Source organism: Oxyura jamaicensis, chromosome 17 (genome assembly GCF_011077185.1).
Source record: "Oxyura jamaicensis isolate SHBP4307 breed ruddy duck chromosome 17, BPBGC_Ojam_1.0, whole genome shotgun sequence".
Lineage (NCBI taxonomy): Eukaryota > Metazoa > Chordata > Aves > Anseriformes > Anatidae > Oxyura > Oxyura jamaicensis.
In genome coordinates, this window is record NC_048909.1 from 6,138,917 (window position 1) to 6,160,569 (window position 21,653).

General features: G+C 61.9%; 1 protein-coding gene across 2 annotated transcripts; it reads left to right on the forward strand.

Moving 5' to 3' along the window:
• The first annotated feature begins 1,399 nt into the window (after positions 1–1,399).
• On the forward strand, positions 1,400–20,330 carry PRRX2 (paired related homeobox 2). Of its 2 annotated transcripts, XM_035341808.1 has the most exons (4): positions 1,400–1,677; positions 17,776–17,960; positions 18,094–18,272; positions 18,785–20,330. In XM_035341808.1, the coding sequence occupies exons 1-4, from the start codon at positions 1,434–1,436 to the stop codon at positions 18,918–18,920; spliced, it is 744 nt and encodes a 247-aa protein (XP_035197699.1). In that variant the 5' UTR covers positions 1,400–1,433; the 3' UTR covers positions 18,921–20,330. The 2 variants fall into 2 exon arrangements, with proteins under 2 accessions (XP_035197699.1, XP_035197698.1); XM_035341807.1 differs by having other exon boundaries at positions 18,094–18,926.
• Positions 20,331–21,653: the final 1,323 nt, after the last annotated feature.

Here is a 21,653-nt window from a genome sequence, read left to right on the forward strand (position 1 = left end):
TACACGGCCAGGGTGAGGATGGGGATCCGGAGCTGAGTCCGGCCTGTCTTCAACCCCAGGGCCAGCAGATCGGGCCAGGAGGGCCGGCAAAACAGCCCCCAGAAAGCAGGAGGGGGGGCAGGGAGGCCTGGCTGGCTCGTTTTTGCACACTGCGGGAGCCCCCCGTGGACTCGGAGAGCCGAAATCTTGCCTTCGGCTACACCCCTTCCAATCTGCGGAGCTCTGGGAAGCTGCTTCCCCGGCAGGGAGATCAGATTTGGCAGCGCTGGCTCGCTTCGAAATCCGCACGCCTCCGACTTGAAGGGGAGAGGGAGCGCAAGGAAAAAAAAAGCTTGCGACTAATGTTAAAATAACTCAGCCAGGGGCTTCGCCGCTCCGGGATGGTGCTGGGAAGGCTTTTTTTGGGAGCTCAGAGCCGGGCTCCAGCACCCAAGATTGCACGATTTTGCCTCGAAGCCCCCGTGCGCCCAGCACCATCCGCGTGCGCCCGCAGCCCCCGGCTGCCCATCGCCCCCCGGCCCCAAGCCCCCCTCTGCCCCCTTCTCTCCCATCTCCTCCTCCGTCTACACACACACACATATACCCCTAGCGGGATCGGATTTTTTAAAGAGGGGAAAAAGTCCTTTTTCCTCTCCCGGCGGCTGGTTCTCATTAGGGAGGTTTCTTTCGCAGCCCCAAGGGAAGCAGCCTATGAGTTTTTAACTGTGGTGCAGGACGTAATTATCTCATTAAGGCGAGAGAGCCAGGCTTTTCCCAGGAGAGGTGACCTTGCTCCGGGGTTGCTGGGGCTTGGGGGGGGGGTGGGTCGGAGGTGGAGGGCGGGGGGGGCCGTGTCCCCCTGTCACCCGCGGGTCACCTCTCCCTCCAGCCCCATTTGGGGTCGGGGTAAGCGCAGCCCCCCCGCGTCCCTCCCCACGGAGCGCGGCCGCTTCCACTTGTTGATAGAAGCACTTAGAGAGGGGCTAGGGGGGCTCGCAGGGGGGGGCAAAGAGGGGATAGAGGGTCTCTGCCCCCCCCCCTAAACCCCCCCCACACCCCCTCGGGCTCCACGCCCGGGCTGCCGCCGGTGCTCGGCCCCTGGCAGGGGGCAGGTCGGCGGCCCGGGGGGCGAGGGGCGAGGGGCGAGGGGCCGCCCCGCTCGGCTCGGAGCAGGGGCGTTTGTTTGAACAGCTCCAGAGCAAAAGAGCAGGGGAAAAAAGTTTGGGCTGGGAGCGTGGTTTTTTTCCCCAGACGTCAGCACAAGGCGGAACAGGGGCTGGGGAGGGAGCCGGACTCGCAGGGCAGCCGGGATTTATTTTTTTTTCACTTTTTTAAAAAAATTATTATTATTTTCTTTTTATTATTTTTTTTTTATTGGGGGGGGGGGGGGTGTGGAGAAGGGGAAGGGGCCGGGGAGCGGCCCGGCACCTCGGGGTGGGCTGGGGGTGGGAGCCATGGACTCGGCGCCAGCCTTCGCCATGGACAAGCCGTTCGCCCCCGGCACCGTGCGCGGTCCGGAGCCTCCCGAAAACCCCCAGGGCCGGAAAAACTTCAGCGTGAGCCACCTCCTCGACCTGGAGGAGGTGGCGGCCGGCATGAACGGGGCCCCCCCCGCCGGCCCCCCACCCGCCGGGGGCGGCAAGGCTATGCCGGAGCCGTCGGGAGGCAGCAGCGGCAGCGAAGCAGCGCCCCAGGACGGTGAGTGCCGCCGCCCCGGGATGTCCCCCCCCCCCCGGCCCCGGCAGCTCTGGGGTTGGGGTGACCCCCCTGCACCCCTTTGCCCCCCCCCCGCCCCCCCCCGGCCGGGTTACCTCCCCCCCGAGCACGGGGGAAAAAGGGGGGTCGGTGTACCCTGATGAGGGGTTCGGAATGGGGGGCGAGGATGTGGCGGGGGGAGGCTGGGGGGGTGTCGGAGGGGTGGGCGACCGGGGGGGGCTCTGAGATGCCAGTGGGAGAGGAGCCGCCGCCGCCCCGAAAGCCCCCGACGGCTGGGACAGGGGGGACACAGAGCCCGGGGACAGGGGGACAGGGACACCGGGGACAGGGGGACACCGCGCCGGGGGGCGGGGGGGGGAGCTCGGACTGGGGGGAGACACGGGCACGGCACCGGCTGGGGACACTGTGCCGGGGGCTTGGGGACACCGCCGCCACCGGGCGTGCGGGCTGCGGGCCGGTGCCGAGCTCCCTCCCGGTACGTGCCGGGGCTGCGAGGCTGCGCCCCCCCCTCCCGGGGCTCCCCGGCCGGTTTCTGCGCCCCGGGAGCGGAGGCGGCCCCGGGGGGAGCGAGACCACCGGCACCGGGACCGGCCTTTGTCCGTGTGCTCCCCCCTGGGCCAGACGTGGGAGCCGGTGCAGCCCCCGGAGCGGGTCTCATCCTGCCCCTGGATGCTGGGGCCGGGAAACGTCCCGGTACCCCGGGTCTCGCCTGATCCGAGCGGGAGGAACGTTTGTACCGGGACAAACCCGCTCAACCCGGGCGCATCCCGGCCCCGGAGAGGGCAGGATTGGCCCCGTCCCTGCTGCACAGCCCCGCTCCTGGGGTACCTGGAAGTCCCCCCGGAGCCCCCTCGGGGTGCTGGTAGGGAGAAGGGGCTGGGGAGCTCGGGGCAGAGGCACAGCCCCAAAACCTGCTGCCAGGCTGGGCTCGGGTACCCCCGGCTTGTTTTGTGCCCTGCCCAGGGCCTGACCCATGCCTGGTTAAGGGAAGGGGGCTCAGCCCCCTGGAGCCCACCCAGAGCTGGGGTGAGGGGTCCTGACGGGTGTACCTTGGGGTCAAAGAATCCTTCTTGCCCCCCACTTATTCCTTGCACAACCTCCTTCCCCTGCAGGGAGAGCCCCCAGAGCCCCCCCCCTCTGAGCTCTGCTCAGGGTGCTGAGGGCTGGGGGCTGCTTTCTGGGATGGTTTCGGGTACTTTTGGTGGTGTTTTTCATCCTCCTTCCCCTTTCTTTGGGGTTCATTTGTGCTTCTCACCTTGCCTTTGGGACCGTGGGGAAGTTTTTGCCCGCTGATGGGACCATACGGGGGGGGGCGGCAGGCAGCACGGGGTGGGCACAGCTTTCGGACCCCCATCCCGCAGCCAGCAGCTCATCTCGCAGGGCGATTTGCAAAAGGGCAGAGAAATTACACACCACTGAAATCCCAGCACACCCCAAAGGGGCTCAGCGGGGACCAGGAGCGATGCAAGTACCAGAGAGAGAGACACGAGGGGGCTGGTTGATCCTCACCAGCCCATTTTTTACCCTAAAAGCCCATTCTTCCTGGGGCAGAGGCCCCGTGGGTTTCGGCACCGCTGGACCAGGGGGATGCTTCCCGTTGGCACCTGCTTCTGCAAGACACGGGGACGAAGACACCATCGGCACCTGGGATGCACGTGCAGGCATGGAAGCCTTTCTCCCCACGATCCCACCTGGAGAAGGAAATACCTGAGCATCAGGAGCTGAAAGCAGCAGGGAGATGAGCAAGGAAACGGAGAGAGAAAACCCCTGTGCGTGAGCACAAAGACCTGTGGGACCGTTACCGCTGACACTGACGGGTCTGGGATGCACTTTCCGAAGCCGGGATGGGGAAACACCAACCACCACGCAAACGCCCTGCCCTCGCTACGCATCTGCGATGCTTTCGGCATCAGCGTGATGACAGCAGAGGAACTTCTGGTAGCGCTAGCTTTTATCGTCACCCTCAAGCGAAACGGGCTCCTGGCATCTCTCATCTTCTTCGCCATCACTTTTTTTTTATTTTCCTCCTGCCAGGTGCGGGTTTGGAGCCCCACGGGTTGGTGGCAGCAGGTTCACTGTCAGTGCAGACAGGCCCCGTATCCGACCGTCTCCCCGCAGGCTGCGGCTCTGCCTCTGGCTGGGCAGCGGTTATCGGGGTCACTGCGCTGCCAGGCAGGAGGAGGAGCAGCCCCAAACCTGCTGCGGGCACCCCGCACTCTGTGTGGGGCTCGCCACAGCCTGGGGATGCTGGAAAAGATCGAGGCAGGGTTTTATGTTTTGATGAGGAAGATTTGCACCCTCTCTGCCCTCCCTCAGCACCCCAAGTCCCCCAGCCCTATATCTGGGTTCCTGGGCTGCTCATCCCTTGCCCCAACCCGGCCCCGAGGGCACCCAGAGCATCCTTGCCGAGTGCCGGGCGCAGATATCAGCCGTGCGACACGTTTCTCCCCAAAGATAAGAGGCAGAAACCCCACAAGCCAGGCAAGAGAGCGGCAGAGGAAATGCCACGGGGGCAGTGAGGGCTCGTCCCCGTCCCCCCCCGGAGCGGCGCGGCAGCCTCCTGGCGAAAACCTTCCGCACAACTTCTGAGGTCTTGAAAGCTTGTTCACCTCCTTTCATTAGACTAACAAATAATGTGTAACGCGAAACATCTGTTAACAACAGCCCTTAATGTTCTCAAGATGATAAAGCAGGAGGGTAATTTTAGCCAGCAGGCCCTGACTGATGGCTTTTCAAACAATGAGCGGCCTTTTGGTGCTGCCTGCCGATGGGAGAGGGTCAGGCGCTGGCTCCAGGGGACACTTTTGGGGCTGGCTGGGAGCTCGGTGTGAGCCACGGGTGTGATGGGCTCGGGGAGGGGCTGCGGCCCCATGGGAGCATCCCCAGGGGTGGGGTGGGGGAGAAGGTGCCCATCGCCTGCCCGCTGAGATATTTTGGATGCTCCCAGATGGGAGCGGGCGATGGGATGGGGCCGGGTGGCACCCCCGGGCACCCCACTGGCATATGCAGACCCTTCCTCGCCCCATCCCCTCGTTGGGGCACGAGGTGCAGGAATCACCCTTGGTCCTGCGGTGAAGCCAGAGGCTGCACCCGAAGGGGCAGAGGGGGTGGAGGTGATGGACGTTACAGCAAATCACTTTTAATTACATAAACAAGGGCAGATGAAAAAGGAGAGGTGAAGCAGGGGCTTGGTGACAGCGAGACACAGCAAGGGACTCGCTTTTGGGGTCAGACACTGGCTGGTTGTCCCAAGCAGTCCCAAAATTTCCCGGGGTCCTAGGTCACAAAATGCATTTGTGCCGTGCCTGTCCTGCCTTCCCAAACACCATCAGGCAGGGGCACAGCTCGGGGACACCTCTGCTGCTGGCAAAGGGTTGGTTTTGGCCCGTGAGGCCCTGGGAGCTGCCTTCCCTGGGGTGTTTGTGCACGCACTGGGCTGCAATTAGGGACAGCATCGTTAACTCGTGGCCAACCCCTGCGCCTGGCTCAGGGGAGTACGGGCCCCCAGGGACCGGCACATCTCAGCCCTAAAAGTGCTGAAATTTCCCCTGCGCCTCCCCCGGGGGGCTTCTGGCTGATCGCTGCAGGAGCTCAGCAGGGTCTGGGGGTGTCAGCACCGCAGCTCACCCCCCTTTGAGCCTGAGCAGGAGCCACAAGCCTCCTGCAGGGGCCTTTTGGGGACTGTCCCTGGGTTGCAGAGCTGGGAAGGGTGGCACGCACGGGGGGAGGCAAGCTGCCTCAGTCCTTGTAAGGCCAGCACGGGTGGCACACGGGGCTGGGACAGGAGCAAACCTCACGTGGCCGTGACGTGCAGGGGCTGCGTGCCACCATCGCTGTCCCCAGGGTGTGGGGACAACTCCTGCCCTGCAGGGAGGGATGCAAACCCCAGGGCAAGGGGTTGTGTCCACACAGGGATGCTTCCCGGGGGTCTGGGGGGGGACAGCACAGCCAGGCTGGGTGCCCAAGCCCAGCACTCACCCAGAGGCGCAGCATCCATCCTGCAGGGTGATTAACTGCCAATTAATCCTGGTCAGCTTCGCAGATGGGGTCTGAGCACATCCCAGCAAAAAAAAAAAAAAATAACAGGGAGGGACCCACCTTGGCCCTAACCCCAACCTGCAGCACAGACCCTACAGCCAGACACCCCCTCCCCAAATAGGACCCCCCACCACGGTCACCCCACGTTACCGCCGCAGGACCCCCCGTCCTACCTGGCGGTCCCTTGGGTGCAGTGGGACGGGTCCCCAGGTCTTGTGCATCCAGAAACCCTGCAAAGCACCCAGAAACAGCACAAAATGCTGCCAGGTGCGGGCAAGGAGAAACAAGAGCTACAAAGGGGGTTTGTGGTGCAGGTGCCCCGGTACCACTGCTCCCCATCCGCCTCCAGCCCCCAAGGGTGCTACAAGCTCACCGTCGCCTTCCTCCCCACACGCTGGGAGGATGCTCTCAGCCCCAGGCTGCTTTCAAGCCCTTGCAGACCAGTGGCACCTGGGCCCCAGTTTGGGTGAGATTTGCCCACAAACGGGCTGAACGCCCCCACCTGGGTGCCAGGACCCCCTCCCAATGCGCACACCTTGGAGCTCGGGGACCTGCAGCCCCGGGCAGCGGAGCTGTGCACTCGCAGCCCTTCCCGGCAAAGAAACACCAGCACGTGTCGTGCAGCGTTTGCACGGCTCTGGGGGGCCGCTTGCATCTGTGCCGGGGGAGAGCGAGCCACTGCCATGGGGAAAAGACAAAAAAAATCCTAAACCAAGCACCTGGAAATCCCCCTTTTTCCCCCGTTGTTGTGATTTTTCTCCCCTCTGCGCCCCCAGCGAGCCGGGTTTTCGGCGGCACCGCCGCAGGGGATGCTCCTTCCCACCTCCTTTCCAGCAAGGAACGGGTGTGAAAACCTTTTCTTGGTGGGGTCCGGAGGGGACAGAGGGGTCCCGCGTGCTTTGGGGACACGGGGCTTTGCCCTGCTCCATCGGGAGCCCCCGCAGCAGCTCCGGGTGCCCGGTGCCGCTGTGCCCAGCCCAGGGGGAGCCCGGACACGGGGACACCTTGCCCGCCCCCCCTGGGCTGTTATGTCTAGCATGACCAGGAACAGCTCAGTGCAAGACTATTTCCCCTCTCCTTTTGGGCTGTTATTTCAGGGAACGGGGCTGATTCACAGGAAAAATATGAAATTTTCGGCTCCGCACGGCCAAGATGGGCGAATTTCAACGAATCAGCATTTTAAGAGAGCCTGGGCGTGTGTCTGTAGCTGGGAGGCTGATGAAATGATTTAGGGCTTTGAGGCTGCCTCGTTAGAAACCCTTCCTCTCTCCCAGGGAGCGGGGCGATCGCCCCCTTTCCCAGGGCTGCTTTCCTCTGGCAACGGGCAATTCCTCCCCCCCTCCCCCCCCCCGGGGGGCTGTGAAATAATTGAGCCGAAGGGACGGGGTCGGAGGCAGGATGGGGCCCGGGTGCTTTGCTGCGGTTAAGCCCCCGGCGGCTCGGGGCTGGCAGAGCCTGGGCGTCCCCCGGGCTGGCACCGCGTCCCTGCCTGCGGCGCGCTCAGCAGGAGCAGCAGCTGGAAGGATTTATCCTGCGGGGGGTGGCGAGGCTGGGACAGCATCCCTGTGCCGCAGGGGAAGCCCGGAGCATCCTGTAAAATGCCAGGGTCTGGAGCTGAGCTGGGAACGGAGACGGGTTTAGCGCAGGGAGAACACGGGTCGGCTTCATCCCGGCTGGAAAAAGCAGCAGGGAAGAGGGAACAAGCTCCGGGCACCGGTGGCCAGGGGCAACCATCCCCTGCGTGGGGCCAGAGATGGCCAGGGAGGATGGGGACAGCCAGCCCTCCTGCTGGGAAGGGACTGCCTCGGGCTTTCAGGGCGAGATCTACCACCCGCTTACTGCTGTGCTGCAGAACCAGGTTGTTTTTGTCACCGGACACCCCCCAAATTTCTGAGAATTTGTTAAAAAACTCCTCGCCCTCGAGGCATTCCCAGCCCAAGGGATGCGTGGCAGCGGGCGACCTTCCCACGGCGCACCGAAACCATCACATCCCTGGCTGTCCCCAGGGACCCCCCCCGGCACAGGGCCCGGGGGATGCTGCGGGGGACGGGACCCTCCTGTGTGCTCCCGAGCGGGGCAGGGGGTAAAGGGGACGCTGGCTTTGGAGGGGCTGGCGAGATCGTCCCATCTCGGGGCAGGGGACACCACTGGGGACACCAGGAGGACAGGCGGGGTTCTTACTGGGGACCAGGCTGTGCCTGGCACCGGGCTGCAAACAGCAGCTCCCCGGGCAGGCGCTAATTAACCGGGGGACCTAACGAGGCCGCCGTGCTGCTCCCGCCCCCGGGGTTGGGGGGACAGCAGGCGGGCTGGGGGAGCGGGAGCGAAGCCTCCGGGGGGCTCCGGAGCCTTCAGAGAGCGGCAGCGCCAGCCGCCGGCCCCCTCCCCTTCCCTCCTCTTCCCCCTTTGGAGCGCATATAATAAAGCAGCTTTTCAGCTGCGGCTGCAGTGATAGATCAGGAAGAATTGTATGAGTCTATTAAAGTCTGTGTGTCTCTGAATGGAGACTGTGGCTAAGCCAGGCGCCAGGCTCTCGCATTGAACCAGATGTGTGGAGGCGCCATCCTTTCCAGCCACTGAATCTGAGAGGCTGCAGGCTTCACACGCAAGGAAACTGGAGTGCACATGGCAGGGGAGCCGGGGGAGCGCCGGGGAGCACATGGCAGCGCTGGCGCAAGCGGGGCGCAGGGGAGGGGGCAGAGCCCGGCCCCCGGGTGAGGGGGAGCACAAAGCCGGAGCGGGGGCATCGCGGCTGTGAGCGCGCCTCCACGAGGCGCAGGCTGCTCCCCCGGGGGGGTGTTAGCGGGGGGTGGGATCGCACCCTGAGATGTGCGGGGGGTGGCAGTGTTGGGGGGTGGGTTGCACCGGGAGATCTGCAGAGCACGGGGGGGTTTTGGGGGGTGGCATCGCACCCCGAGCTGTACAGAGCATGGCTCTTCGGGGGGTGGCATCACAGCCCCAAGCCATAGAGAGCATGGCAGTTTGCGAGCGGGTTGCACTGCCCCCCAAGTGTTGTGGGATATTTTTGGGGGGTTACCTTGCTCCCTGAGCCGTGCAGGGCATTGCAGTGGTGGGGGGGGGGGAGGGATTGCATTGCACCCCGAGCCGTACCCCAAGTCACGCAGCATTTTGCAGGGCCACCGTGGGGGATTTGCCCTGAACCCCGAGCTGTGCAGGCACTGCAAGGGGGACAGGAACATCGCAGCGCAGCCCCTTTGTGCGTGGGGGTGATGCGGGTGCATCCCAGTGCACCCCAAATCAGGGGGCTGGGCGGTGGGGGAGCCCCGCATCGCGCCCCGAGCCCTGCACGGCCGTGGCCGTGGGACGCTTCCTCCTCCCCGATTTCACTTTCGCAGCCTCGGCCGGCCACATGTCTGCAATTTGGGGGGTTGTAAATACCTCAGGGGGATTCCTAAATTAAAAAAATAACTGTTTTCGTTTAAATTAAAAGACACTGCAGCATTTCTATTAGTATTAGAGGTTTGTGAAACCTAAAACAAATGTCAGAACTGGACTACCAGGCACTGTCCCCTCGGTGTGCGTTGGCTCCGGCACCACCAGGGTACCCACCGGGCTGTGTGTTTTAATGGGGTTCATAGGGGAGCACCCAGAGGTTGCTGAATGGTGCCCCAGGACCCCAAACAGCAGCCCCAATGTGTCCCTCACTGTGCTGCTGGCTGGGTTTTGGGGTCCCAAGCATGGCAAGAAGGCGCTTGGGCTCCCCAGGGAGCCAGAGCTGGTGTGATTTACGTGAGGGTCTCGGCTCTGCCACCCTTTGCAGAGCAAGACCCCGAAGCAGCCCCCCTACCCCAACACCTCCGAGCTCCCCCCAGCATCATCCCGCAGCCAGCACCTGCCCCCGGGATCCTGATCGCGTTAACCTGGAAACGGTTAAATGGGCTGGGTTTAGAAAAAAAAAAAAAAAAGGAAAAAAGATACGAGCCACTTATTAAAATGAATGTTTTACAATAAATTTGGCGAGAGGCCACCGACCTCAAATGAAAACCAGACCGAAGGACAGCAATTCTGCTGGCTGGCGAGGGTTTCCAGGACAAATGCGTGTGCAGGCGCCCACGGGGTGCTCCTCGGAGCGGGGGGGGGGGGGGACGGGGTCCCCGCAGGCACCTCGTGCCCGGCCCTCGCCCCCCCCAGACATGCCGGTGGCCCCATCCTGGCACCCTGGCCCATGGCCGTGGGCTGCAGGATGGGTTTTTGGCAGGTGTCGGTGCTTGCTGATGACACGGGTGCTTGGTGGCATCTGAGCCCCCAGCTGGCCTCAGAGAGGAGGAGAGAGGCAGACGGGTGCCAGAGGCCGGTCCTGGTGCCCAGAGCTGGCCTGAGGGGGGGGTCCCGCGGGGGTTGCGCCATCCCCCCCGGTCCCTGCACGCCCTCTTCCCCCGTCTTGGCAATGACCCTAATGCAATTAGGGCTGCGCTCTAACCTGGAGGGCTGGTGTTGGGTTTCAGTGCCAGATGCCATTGGGGCTGGCTTGCTACGGGCTTTTGCTTATTAAATTTCAAGAAACCACCTTTCCACCCCCCCCCCCCCCTCCTTTTTTTGCCGGGGGTGGAGAGGAAGGCTGCGATTGCCATGCCAGGGGGGCTCTGGCTGGGAGCCAGCCCCCTACATAGCGTTCCTGCTACGCAGCCAGCGCTGATTATTTTTATTTTCTAAGCACCGTGCAAAACTCCCCGGGCGCTATCCACGCCGGGACGGGCAGGGCACCCGCGTCCCCCCCGGGTAAAACCACTTTGTAGTCGGAGAGGAGTTTTCAGCAGGGGCTTTGCGATCACAGGCAGACGCTGCTGTCCAGGCTGGCGCTGCACAAGTCTTGTTAGTGTTAATGAGCTACACATGCCCAGAGCCTTGCTGGGAGAACGCGTAACCTGGTATGAGGTTAGCACCTCTGTGGCTGCGACGGGGGAGCTGCGGGGTCACGGTTCTGGGCGCCCCAAATGGGTCTGAAAGTGGTTGTGCCTGTGGGGTGGGAAGGGAAGCAGCATTTGGCCCCATTGGCCTGGGTGTAGGATGGTGGGGTCTGTCCCAGTCCATCCCAGTATCCTCCATCCCAGTATTGTCCATCGCAGTATCATCAGTCCCAGCACCATCCATCCCAGCACTGTCCATCCCATCCCCATCCCCATCCCATTCCCACCCATCCCCATCCCACCCCCTCCCGCAGCGCCCATCCCCTCTGCCCACCCCGGGACCGACCCCGAAGTCCCCCGGGGCTGTCCCAACCCTCTCCATTTCTGCAGCTTCCTCCTCCCTCGGTGCCCGATTTCTCGCACGCCGCAGCAGCCCGCTGCCACCTCTGTTACCCGTCACGGCGCTGCCAGGCCCCGCGCTCGGCTGTTTTCCTGCACGGCACCGGCGGTGCTGGTGAAGCCGAGAGGCTGCGCCCCGGGTGGGTGCCCGGGGACCCCTTGGCAGGGCGATGCAGCAGCCCGGGGCTCAGCCCAGACCTGGTGCTGAGCTCTTCCCACCACGAGCAGCTCTCCTGGCCGGCAGATGAAGGCAAAATTTCCCCCCCACCCGTGAATGCCTCCTGGCCGGGGAGGCTCCCCACCGGCGGCTGGGGCAGAGCCAGTCCCTTTTGTTGGCCTGCGGGGCCCCCGCCATGGGGGCTGGCAGTTTTGTGGGAGAAGAAAATTAAAAATTCCCGGTCCCCCGTCGCTTCTGTGCTGCTCAGAGCTCGGCCTGGCTCAGCACCACCAACCCGCTGCGGCGCAGCTCCGCCGAGCATCCCCCCCGAGGAGCCCCCCCATCTGGCACGGCTTCTGCGAGCATCCTCGGGCACAGCCCCACCACACACACCGCATCCTTACAGCCTCCATGTCTGCCTTTTGCCCAAATTTTGGCATTTTCAAGGGGCATCCCACAGCGGGAATGGCACCGAGGAGTTTTTTAGGGCTTCGTGTGCCCCCAGCCCCATCGCTGCCGGGAGCCCGGACCCCCCCGACTCGCTGAGCTCTCCCCGTGCCGCCGGGGAAAGCGGGGTGCAGGATGAGTGCTTATTTTCGGGGTGCTGTGTTCTGGTAGCAGCCAGCAGCTCGGGCGAGTTGTGCAAGCGAGGCACGCGCAGAGCAGCCTGGAGGCCAAATGAAGCCTCCACGAGGCCGGACTGACCGTGGGCACGGGAGGGATTTTTTTTTGTGCACGCCCAAGGGAGCCCGAGGGATGCATGAGGTGGGTGCCTGGGGCTGGTGCCACCCATCACCGCGGTCAGATGGAGCCTTGCGGCAATGCCCGGGGGAGTTTTGTGTCCCCACTGGGGTTGTTCTGGGGAAGGGAAGGGCAGGAACAGGCCCTTGTCCCCGAGGCAATCCACCGAGCAGCCAGGGGTTGCTCTGGCAGAGAGCTGGAGGAAAGCAAGCACAGGCTTCGGCTTTCAGGGCGTCCTCCCCAAATCACAGCAGCCAGGTCACCTCCTGGCTGCTCCTCTGCCCGTCTCCGTGTCCCCTCCTCGCCGTGACAGATCCTGATCCCGTTTTTCTAGGGTGCTTGAGTTTGCAGTGGAGAAATCGCCGCTGTCTTTTAGGGAGGGCTGGCTCTGAGCTGTGAGAGCGGCTGCTGCGGGGCTCCGACCACCCCCGCGAGACGCAGCACCCCATGGGACCGGGCTGCTCCCTTCCAGCTTCGTTCTGCTCCCCACACCCCGTGACCCTCACGGCCCCACGAGGTGTGAAGATGAGGATGAGCCAACACCGAGGTGATCACGGTTTCGGTGACACACAGCAGCCGACGGAGGGTTCGGAGCCCAGGCCGGGCACATCCCCGCGGGGGTGCAGGACGAGGTCCTGCTGCCCTTTCCCCAGGACCTTCCCCGGGTTCCCCGCAGCCCCGCGGGCAGGACCCTGCCGAAACGCGGCCGTCCGCGGCGCTGGGTGGCTGCTGGCTGGTGCGGCGGCAGCTCCATAACCATAAAACAGTCGGCTGCTGCCTGTCAGTGAGCGGAGGCTAAGACCCTCCCGGGACAGCCTTGGCCTCTTTCTTGGTACAGGCTTTCGCTGCTCCTTTTGAACGGAGACGCTTTTCCCCCAGCAAAACTGGCAGCCTGTAAAAACGTGTCAGCGTTTCAGTTTTTTCACAATTAATGAGGTGAAACATCCTCGGAAACATTTCGCTGTAATGTTTCTCCGGTAGCTGAGACTTGCCCCTCTCTTAAATTTTTCATGTAGGCCACTTGAGCCGGGGAAGTTTCCTTCGGACTCAGCACATTTGGACACCCCCCCCCCCAGGTGTCCCCGGCCTCCCCCTGAGGCTGGGGCTTTGCTGGGGTTCTGGGGGAGCTGGGGCTGCTCTGGGGGCACGGGGAGAGGCGGTGGGATGGGGCAGGGGCTGGAGCCCTGTGCTGGCAGCAGGAGAGCCCAGAGGGGGGCTGGCAGCCCTGGGACACCCCATCCCCATGCCCATGGGGTGGTCCTGGGGTGGGTTTGGGCGACACAGCATCATCCTGAGCAAAGCTGGGAGCTGGCACCCCGGGGCTGGTGGCCCCAGGGGTTTCTCTGCGGGAGCTTCCAGCTGCTCCTCACCTTCCCTGGGCTTTTGGAGATGATTTGGGGAGGTCGGGGGGGGGGGGGGGTGGTTCCCAGCATTGCTTCTGCCACCAGCCCTGCGCCGCCTGCTTCCCACGGAGGGGTTCAGACCCCTCCCCGCGCCCCCACATCCCTCACCCAGCTCCGTTCAGAGCACAGACCCAATGCCCCCGGCGGCTTCGGGCAGCTGGGCTGCAAGTTACGGGAAAGAAAGGATCCGGAGCAGGGTGGGGGAAACCCCCGGGGGGGAGAAATTCCCGGAGCAGAGAGCTCTGCTCACGCCGCCCGGCGCGACCCCGAGGGCAGCGCTTCCTCCCCGATTACGGGGCTGCGAGGAACAAGTTAACCGGCCGCGCACGGACGTCATCGCTGGAGCCTCCTCGCTTCCCCCGGGTATATAAAGGGATGAAGGCAGTCCACATGTTTACCGAGAGAGAGAGACCATGGGAGAAACGAAAGACATTGTTTTTCCAAAGGATTTCTTGGCTGTAAAAGGCCTCCACCACCCTGCGGCTTCCCTGATGAAGGCCCAGCGTTAATTTGTTAAATCCACATCAAGTGCCCGGAGAACCAGTTGTTTATTTTTGCTAATTCAGCTGGCCGAGATCAAATTGGGGTTTTATTTGTTAAGGATAAACCTTAATTAATAAAAGCTATTTATTTGGTTAGAGCCGGCCGCAGCCTGAGGGTCAGATATGCCGCGATCATTATTTCAAGTAAAACAAACCTAAAACGTCTCTCAACAGTTTGAAAAACGTAGAAACTTAGAGGGCTGAATTTATTTGTCTTAGGAAGAATTTACAGCTAATTCCCTCCAGGCTATTTCAACCCTTAAATTATACCCAAGAAGAAGAAAGAAAGAAAAAAAAAATGCTGTTCCAGGAGGAGCAGGAAAGTAAATGGTACGGCAGATTTGATCATCTGGCTGGGGGGGGGGATGGAATTTAAGGCTTAAAAAGTCCTTGGCAAAGGGCTTGCAAATAAATGGAACGTGTGAAATAATTTAACGGCAGACAACTGCGGCCGGGCCGGGGCTCGGGGTCGGCGCTGCGATGGAAAATGGAAAGCACGAGAGGAGAGGGAGCACCGAAAGCCGTCCGGAGGGTGGGGAGGATGCCGTGAGCATCCCCACGAGGCCAGCGCTGGAGCTGGGGGCAGCCCCACGGTCCTCAATCCGAGCTGGAACCTGGGTGGAAACCCAGCACGAGTCACCTATTTACAGCCCTTGATGTCTGCTGGTTTGGGGCTCCCGCAGCCTGGCGTGTCATTTCTGCAGAAAACGAGTCAGAACGGGGAGGAAAAGGGCAAGAGGCGGAAAAACAGGCTTGCTCCGTGCTCAGCTAAACCAACACGGCTCTGACCCAGCAGCGCTGGGGCCACTGCTTCTGCAAATGGGCCACGACCGCGCGCTCCCCCCTTCCCCTGCCGCGGGGCCGTTCTCCAGCAGCACGCGGTCCTGGCGGGGCTCCTGCCCTCGCCAGCACAATCTGGGGCACCGCTGGGGGTCCCGAAGTGATTTTGAGGACGGCCGAGTCGGCAGCCCCCGGGCTCAGCCCCATTGGGACGCGTCGTGCCGTGAGCCATGGGGCTGTGCGAGATGCTGAGCCCCCCTCCGCCCTCCCCAGTGCCATCCTTCCCTGGGCGGTAACATTATCCCCCTGTTTCCCCCCCTTCCCCCTGCTTTTTTTTCCCCCTTTCGGCGGAAATTGTAATCAGTGGAAGGTAAATACACCGAGGCGAGGGGGGGTTGCTCAGACGTCCCCTCTGACCTCCGGCTTGGACAATCAACCAAAGCCCCAGCCAGGCCGCTGGCAGCCCCCCCAGGTTACAAGTGACAAACGCCGAGGCTCAGCTTCCACCAAAACCTGCCCCCAGCCGCCCCAGGCCAGGCTTCGGGGGCAAAATAAATTCAGCATCGAGCTCTTTTGGACTTGGGGCAATTGCGACTCTAATTCTTGGAAACCCATCAGGGTGCAGAAAGGTTTTCTGATTCTGCCGTGAAGGTTTCGGTGAATTTGGTTAAATCTGATTCCCTCCAGGTGGCAGCGAGGTGGCAGCGGGTCTCTGGGCTCCACGGTGGCAGTGACATGGGGACGGGACCCAAGCTGTCCCCATCCCCGCTCCCTGGGTGCTTTGTGGCGCTCATTTTTGGGAAGCTGACTCGGGTTATGAAGCTGTCCCTTACAGGAGCGATCCATCCCAGCTCTACATGCTGTGAGAGGCAGTTTAAGCAAGCCCTTCTCCTCCTTTTTCTTTTTTTTTTTTTCCAGTTTAGGATGGGCGAGAGCAGCCATCGCTTATGGAAAAGTTCCACAGCCAGAATTTTAACCGGGAGGAAATCAAACGGGGTTCATAAATTTTATTTATACATTTAACAGGGGTCTGTTGAAACTGTTGCTCGGAGCCAGCTGGGTGGGGGCAGCGGGGGACAGCACTTTCTGACCCAAACCCTGGCCCCACGCTTCTCCAGGATCCACCAGGGTGAGCACAACCCGCTCGCCCCCTCCGTCCCCCACGTCCTTCCCGGCCCGTGGCCCCAGCTCGGTTCCAGGCTCCCAGAAAACTCAGGGACAACCACGGCCGGACTCCACGTATTTTAATCCAGCGGCTCGTTAGCTCGCTGAAGGAAAACAGGACCAAAAAAGGAGTTTAACTAAAAGGGGCAACTGGAAAGCGGAGACTGGCAGAACATTTGAGGCGGCAGAAACAAGGGCTGGAGGGAATCCGGGGAATTTTATTTGTGAGCCTTTACGCCAACCGCAGCGAGGGGCAGCCTGCATTCTCGCGGGCAGAAGAAGGGCCCCAAACCCACACGTATCACCAGCACGACGCCGACCGCAACGTCTTCACCCTACCAAGAAGCCCACGTCCCACCTACAGCAGCACGGGCGGCTCCCAGCCCAACGCACGGTCAACCAAGGTCCAATCGCACCCGGAGCATGATAAGAGACGGTGGCTGAAGAAACGCCATGGGGGTTGGATGGAGCTGCTTGTCCTCCTGGCCATCCCCTCCAGCCCCAGGACACTCTCCCCTCCCCATGTTCCCAGCAGGTTGGCCCCAGCATGACCAAAATGTTGCAGCATCCCTGCGTGCGCCCAGGGACCGGGTACGGTGCCGTGTCCCCGCGCCTCCTGCTTGATCCCCCGGTGGGTCACGGTGCTGGAGGCACCCGGAGCTCCCAGGCCCTGCCTCTGGTTCCTCGTGTGGCCAAGCACTGGAAAATTGACCTGCTCCTTCCAGGCCGTGGCCAGCGATGGAAATAACCGACCTGCAGCCCCTCCTGCTCTGCGGCATCCCCCTGAGCACTTCGTGTTTCAGGGCGGGCCGCGCCGGAGCGTGATGCACAAAAGGACCCGAGGGGCTTGGTGGGGAGCTTGCTGGCAGAGGTTTCACGGCTTGAGTTATTCAGAACTAAGGGCCAGGAAGGGCTTTTTGGCCTTAAGATCTTGGAACATGTAGTTTCCTCCTGCTCAACAGCTCGGTGGTGTCTTGAAGCAGGAGAGTTAAGATCCCTTCCAGTAGATTTTGTTACTTGCTCGCGTATCATCAGAAAACGCTGCACGTCTATTTAATAAGTATCAGGATAGCTTATTAGCAAGTATTTGTTCCTTCGGCACAGACAGGGAGCAGTAATTCCTGCCATCGTGGCCTCTGCACTGATACAGAACAGAAAACCCGAATATAACCCTGCTATGAATCAGAGCGATGCCATAAAACTATTAACATTTCAAATAATTCCCAAATACTTTCCCACCAGTAGGTACAGATTGGATCCAGATGCTTTATTAACGGAAAAAATAATTACCCAGTACCTCCGTACGGAGGATCAGCAGCACGACGCGTTTCCCATGAAGCCTTCGCAGGCAGCAGGCCGGGTATCAGAAAAAAAATCTTGACAAACTTGCCTAAACCTGAGGATCTAGTGACAAAGAGGAGATTAATCCCAGCCTGGCGGAAAGCCCAAGATCGATAGGGAGAAATGAAGCTACACCCTCTGCTCCGTGCTTCCACGAGCCAGCGAAGGCTGAAACAAACCCGGGGGGAGCTGAGCCCCAAGGGACGCGGTCGCGTTTCTCCCTGGCTGCACGGTTGAGGTCTGGGGAGCACTGAGGTTTTGGCTGCGGGATGGTGTCGCCCCAGTGGAGCTCCGGAGGCTGCTGGAGGTGGGAGCTGAGCCCCAGATCTCAGGGGTGTTGGTGCTGAACCTTGGTTTAGGAAGGTTTAGGAAGGGACGAGCCCAGGACACCTCTGAGGTCTGGGTTCGGGACGAGCGCTGCCCCATGTGAGTCTCCGGGGGCTGGCAGCAGAATCAGACCCCGGAGGGACCCCAAACTCCAGCAGGTCCTGAAATAGGGTTGGGTTCTCGTGGAGGTTGCGGGGCTGTGCACACGTGGCCATCACATGTGCCCAGGGGAGCGGGGCTGGTCCCGAGCAGCTCCGCACGGAGGAGCCTGGTGGGGTCCGTGGGTTCTCACGGGGCCTCTTCTGCAATTTCCCCCCCAGGCGAGAGCCTGAGCCCGAGCCGCGGGGCGGCCAAGAGGAAGAAGAAGCAGAGGAGGAACCGCACCACGTTCAACAGCAGCCAGCTCCAGGCTCTGGAGAGAGTCTTCGAGAGGACGCACTACCCCGACGCCTTCGTGCGGGAGGAGCTGGCCAGGAGGGTGAACCTCAGCGAGGCGAGGGTCCAGGTGAGCGCAGGTTTGTGAGGCAGAAGAAGAACCCCTCTGCCTTCAGCCCCCACACACCACCAGGGTCCGGGCAGTGGGAGGGACACCGGGGACATCCCCGGGACCCCGCTAACGCCTCCTCTTCCCCGTGCAGGTCTGGTTTCAGAACCGGAGGGCCAAGTTCCGCCGTAACGAGAGGGCGATGCTGGCCAACAGGTCGGCGTCGCTCCTCAAGTCCTACAGCCAAGAAGCCGCCATCGAGCAGCCCATGGCACCACGGCCCACGGCGCTCAGCCCCGAGTACCTCTCCTGGACCAGCACCTCCCCGTACAGGTGGGTGCAGGCACCGGCAGGGACAGGGCACCAGGGCAGGGACCGTCCCCACCTCTGCGGCAGCCCCGTGCCACTGCCGAGGACACGGGGAGCTTTGCAAGAGCCAAAGGAGCTGGGGGCAGGAGCTCACCCGGGTTTGTTTTGGGAACCCACACCAGTACTGGCTGTGCATCCTCTGCCCCCTGTAGAGCAGCCTCCATGCGTTTTGGGGCTGGGAGGAGTGGGCTGGTCCCAACCAGAGGCCCTCCTGGCCTCGTGCTGACCCTTCCCACATCTCGGCGCAGGAGGTGGAGCGGGTCCCTTCGGTTCCCAGCTCTCCAAAAGCCCGAGGCAGGGCCTCCTGGCACATACTTCGAGGGGTTCCCACATGCGTCCAGCCACATAAAAATGCCGAAGAGCCTTGACTGCTCTTGTGGGAGATGCCTAAGAGGGAGCAGCCGATGAGGGCTGGGAAGCTGGCGGGGCGCGGGGGCTCTTTGGCCGTGCCTCATTCCTCCCCGCTCCCCCCACAGCACTGTGCCGTCCTACAGCTCCAGCGGGACCGCGACGCCCACCCAAGGGGTGAACATGGCCAACAGCATCGCCAGCCTGCGCCTCAAAGCCAAAGAGTTCAGCCTCCATCAGAACCAGGTGCCGACCGTGAACTGACCGGGGGAAACCCCCCCGTGGCCTCATCCAGGACGCAACGTGGGGTCCTGCGCCGGCCGGCACCACCCCGCCGCCCGCCCGCCCCGTGTGCCGCCCACCCGACGGCTCAGCACCTCTCCTCTCCTCTCCTCTTCCCTTTTGAAGGTAGAGTCAAGTCCCAGTCCGAAGTGGCACATAATTATAGCCACATATGGAGCAAACTTGGTTAGAAACTCGCTTTTCCGCACACCCTTATAATAAAGGCTATATATACACACACATACCCCCCGCACGCTCTTCGAGGACAAACAGACTTGCCAAGCGAACAAGAATTTGCTTCCAAACATGGAAGGATCTTGGACTTTTGGATTTGACCAATTTGGGTATCTTGCCCGGAGAGCCAAAGAGTTATTGGGTCTTCTCCTCCCGCAGGGCCGGCACGCAGCGCCGGGAGGATCACGAAGCTGTGCGAGGCCCATTTTTAGGGCCCCCCCCTTTGTGCCGGGCTGCGACCCGCGGTGCTCGCCCGTGCAGCCGAAGCCGACCCGTGCCTTTGCTTCCTTGTGCATCGCCAGCCGTGGGGCTCGGCAGAGACTTTTGCAAGCCAAGGGCTCTTTCCCAGTGCCTGTTCTACCGGGCTGTGCCCCTCCCCAGAGGAATGAGCAAGGTTGGAGCATCCCAAAATCCTCACTGGGAGCCCTCGAGCTGTGGGGGGACATCGCCGCGCCCCGGCCAGGCACCGCCGCCCCACGGCCGTGGGTTTGCCAACAATCCTGCAGAGCCCCAGGTCATTGAACCGTCCCAGGGAAAGAGAAAATTGGAAAAAGCTGTTGGTTTCAGCTGAGTAGGCGGCTCCCGGTGCTTCGTGCCAACGGCAGAGCCGGCTTCGTCTTCCGGAGGCACAGCCTCCCCGGCGGCAGCTCCGCAGATGTGCCGCGGAGCCCGCGGCCGGAGGCTCCATGGGGCATTTTTGTGTTTGTGCCGAAAGGAAATGGTTTCTCCCCCGCCCCACCCCGGCACGCAGCCGAACGAGGGGGCTCTCTCTTGCAAAGCGGGCACGGGGAAGGCAGCCTCGCCCCGGGCCTCCAACATGGATGCTGCAGCAATGCGGTGGTGGAGGTTGGAGCCCAGGGACAGCGTCCTCGGGAGGCCACGGCACCCAACGCAAGGAGCAGCAGCCAGGTGACAGCTCAGACGGGTGGCCTGGGAGGAGAAGGCACCAGCCCTACCTCTGCAGAAGGGCTTTGCAGAGGAGCAAATACCGAGCGAGCAAATTTAAGAATCACAGAATTGTAGGGGTTGGAAGGGACCTCAAGAGATCATCATGGAAATGCAGCAGCAGAGCTCAGGGCGAACGCAGGGATCACCAAGATAAGCACCCACCAGTGTGCAAAGCCAAGGACAAAAGTACCCAAACCCCTCACGTGCCCCCCTGAGAGCACCCTGTCCCTCTCCCCCCAGGGCTCTGGCTGCAGCCCCGTGCAGCTCCCAGTGGTGACACCAGGACCTTGGGGACACCCCAGGTGGTGCCTGCCCGGGGGCTTCACCCAGCGCCCGGAGCCCCCACGGCAGCCGAGCTGGGGGCGAGCCTGGCCCCTACCCTGCTCCAACCTCCCTGCCCCATGCTCTGCAGGCAGGGAGGGGGCACAGCCAACACCACCCACCCCTCCTGGGGGTACGGGCACCCCAAACACCCAACCTGAGCCCCTAAGTCCTTCTTCTCCCCCCTGTAGTGGGTGGGAAGGACGCAGCTCCCTGGACAGCCACAGTGAGACACCCCAGGGACCTCGTAGAGCTGCCGGGGTGGGGGCAGCTTCCCCGCAGAGCAACCCCCCCAGAAATAGTGCTGGGGCAAGGGGGTCCCATTCCCATGGAAAGCACGGGGCTCTTTTTCCAGTCGTACGAGATGAAACCACAGGGATATAAATGTCACTGCCTCTTTGCAAGCATTAATGAAAATAAACCCATCTAATAGTTTGCAGATGCCGTTTCTGTAAACCTAAAAAAAGCAGGGAATAAATATTTCTTCACTAAATATCTATATGTATATATATATTTGAAAACATTCGTTCCTAATCTTCGGGCCCCTCCTTCGCCACGCTCTTGGCAGCTCATCACGGATTGTCAGTCAGCGGCGAAGGCTCACCGAGACGAGACGCAAATTGCACCCACGGAGGGATATCAGGACGGAGGGATTAGTGTAACCTGAGCTTGCTCTCTCCCTTTCTATTTGTACATTTCAATTACTTGTAACAAGACCCACGGTGGATTTTTCATTTTTTTTTTTTTTGCATGTCTGTGATTTTGGAATTTTTTGTAAGTTTTTTTTTTGTTTTTTTTTTTTTTTTTGTAAAAACAACTCTTGTGAAATAATGGAGGAATAAATATTTTACTGAGTAGAGACTTGTCTGCACACGGGGTGGGGACGTGGCTGCTCCCCTACCTGCCCTGGCCAAGCAGCACCTCGCAGCCCCCCCCCGTGCTGCCACCTGCACCCCCAGCCTGGTGAGGGTCTTTCTGCTCCCAGGGCTGCCAGGAGCTGCTGCAGGTCCCCTGGAAGGCTTTGAAGGATGGGGAGAAGCCCTATCTGCCTTCACACCTTCCCCTGTTCGGACCCAAATAGCATCCTGGGGTCCCCATTGGACCCCCACCCTGGGAGAGGGGCAGGGGGGAGCACGTTGGGGGACTCACGGAGCCAGGGCAGGGCGGGGGGGGCTGTCCTCAGGCCAGGGATGCTCACAGCAGTGGCAGGAG

Coding starts and splice junctions, on each gene's coding strand:
- PRRX2 (XM_035341807.1), top strand. CDS start 1,434: ATGGACTCGGCGCCAGCCTTCGCCATGGACAAGCCGTTCGCCCCCGGC. Junction 1,678..17,775: donor CGAAGCAGCGCCCCAGGACG/GTGAGTGCCGCC, acceptor TTTCCCCCCCAG/GCGAGAGCCTGAGCCCGAGC. Junction 17,961..18,093: donor TCAGCGAGGCGAGGGTCCAG/GTGAGCGCAGGT, acceptor TTCCCCGTGCAG/GTCTGGTTTCAGAACCGGAG.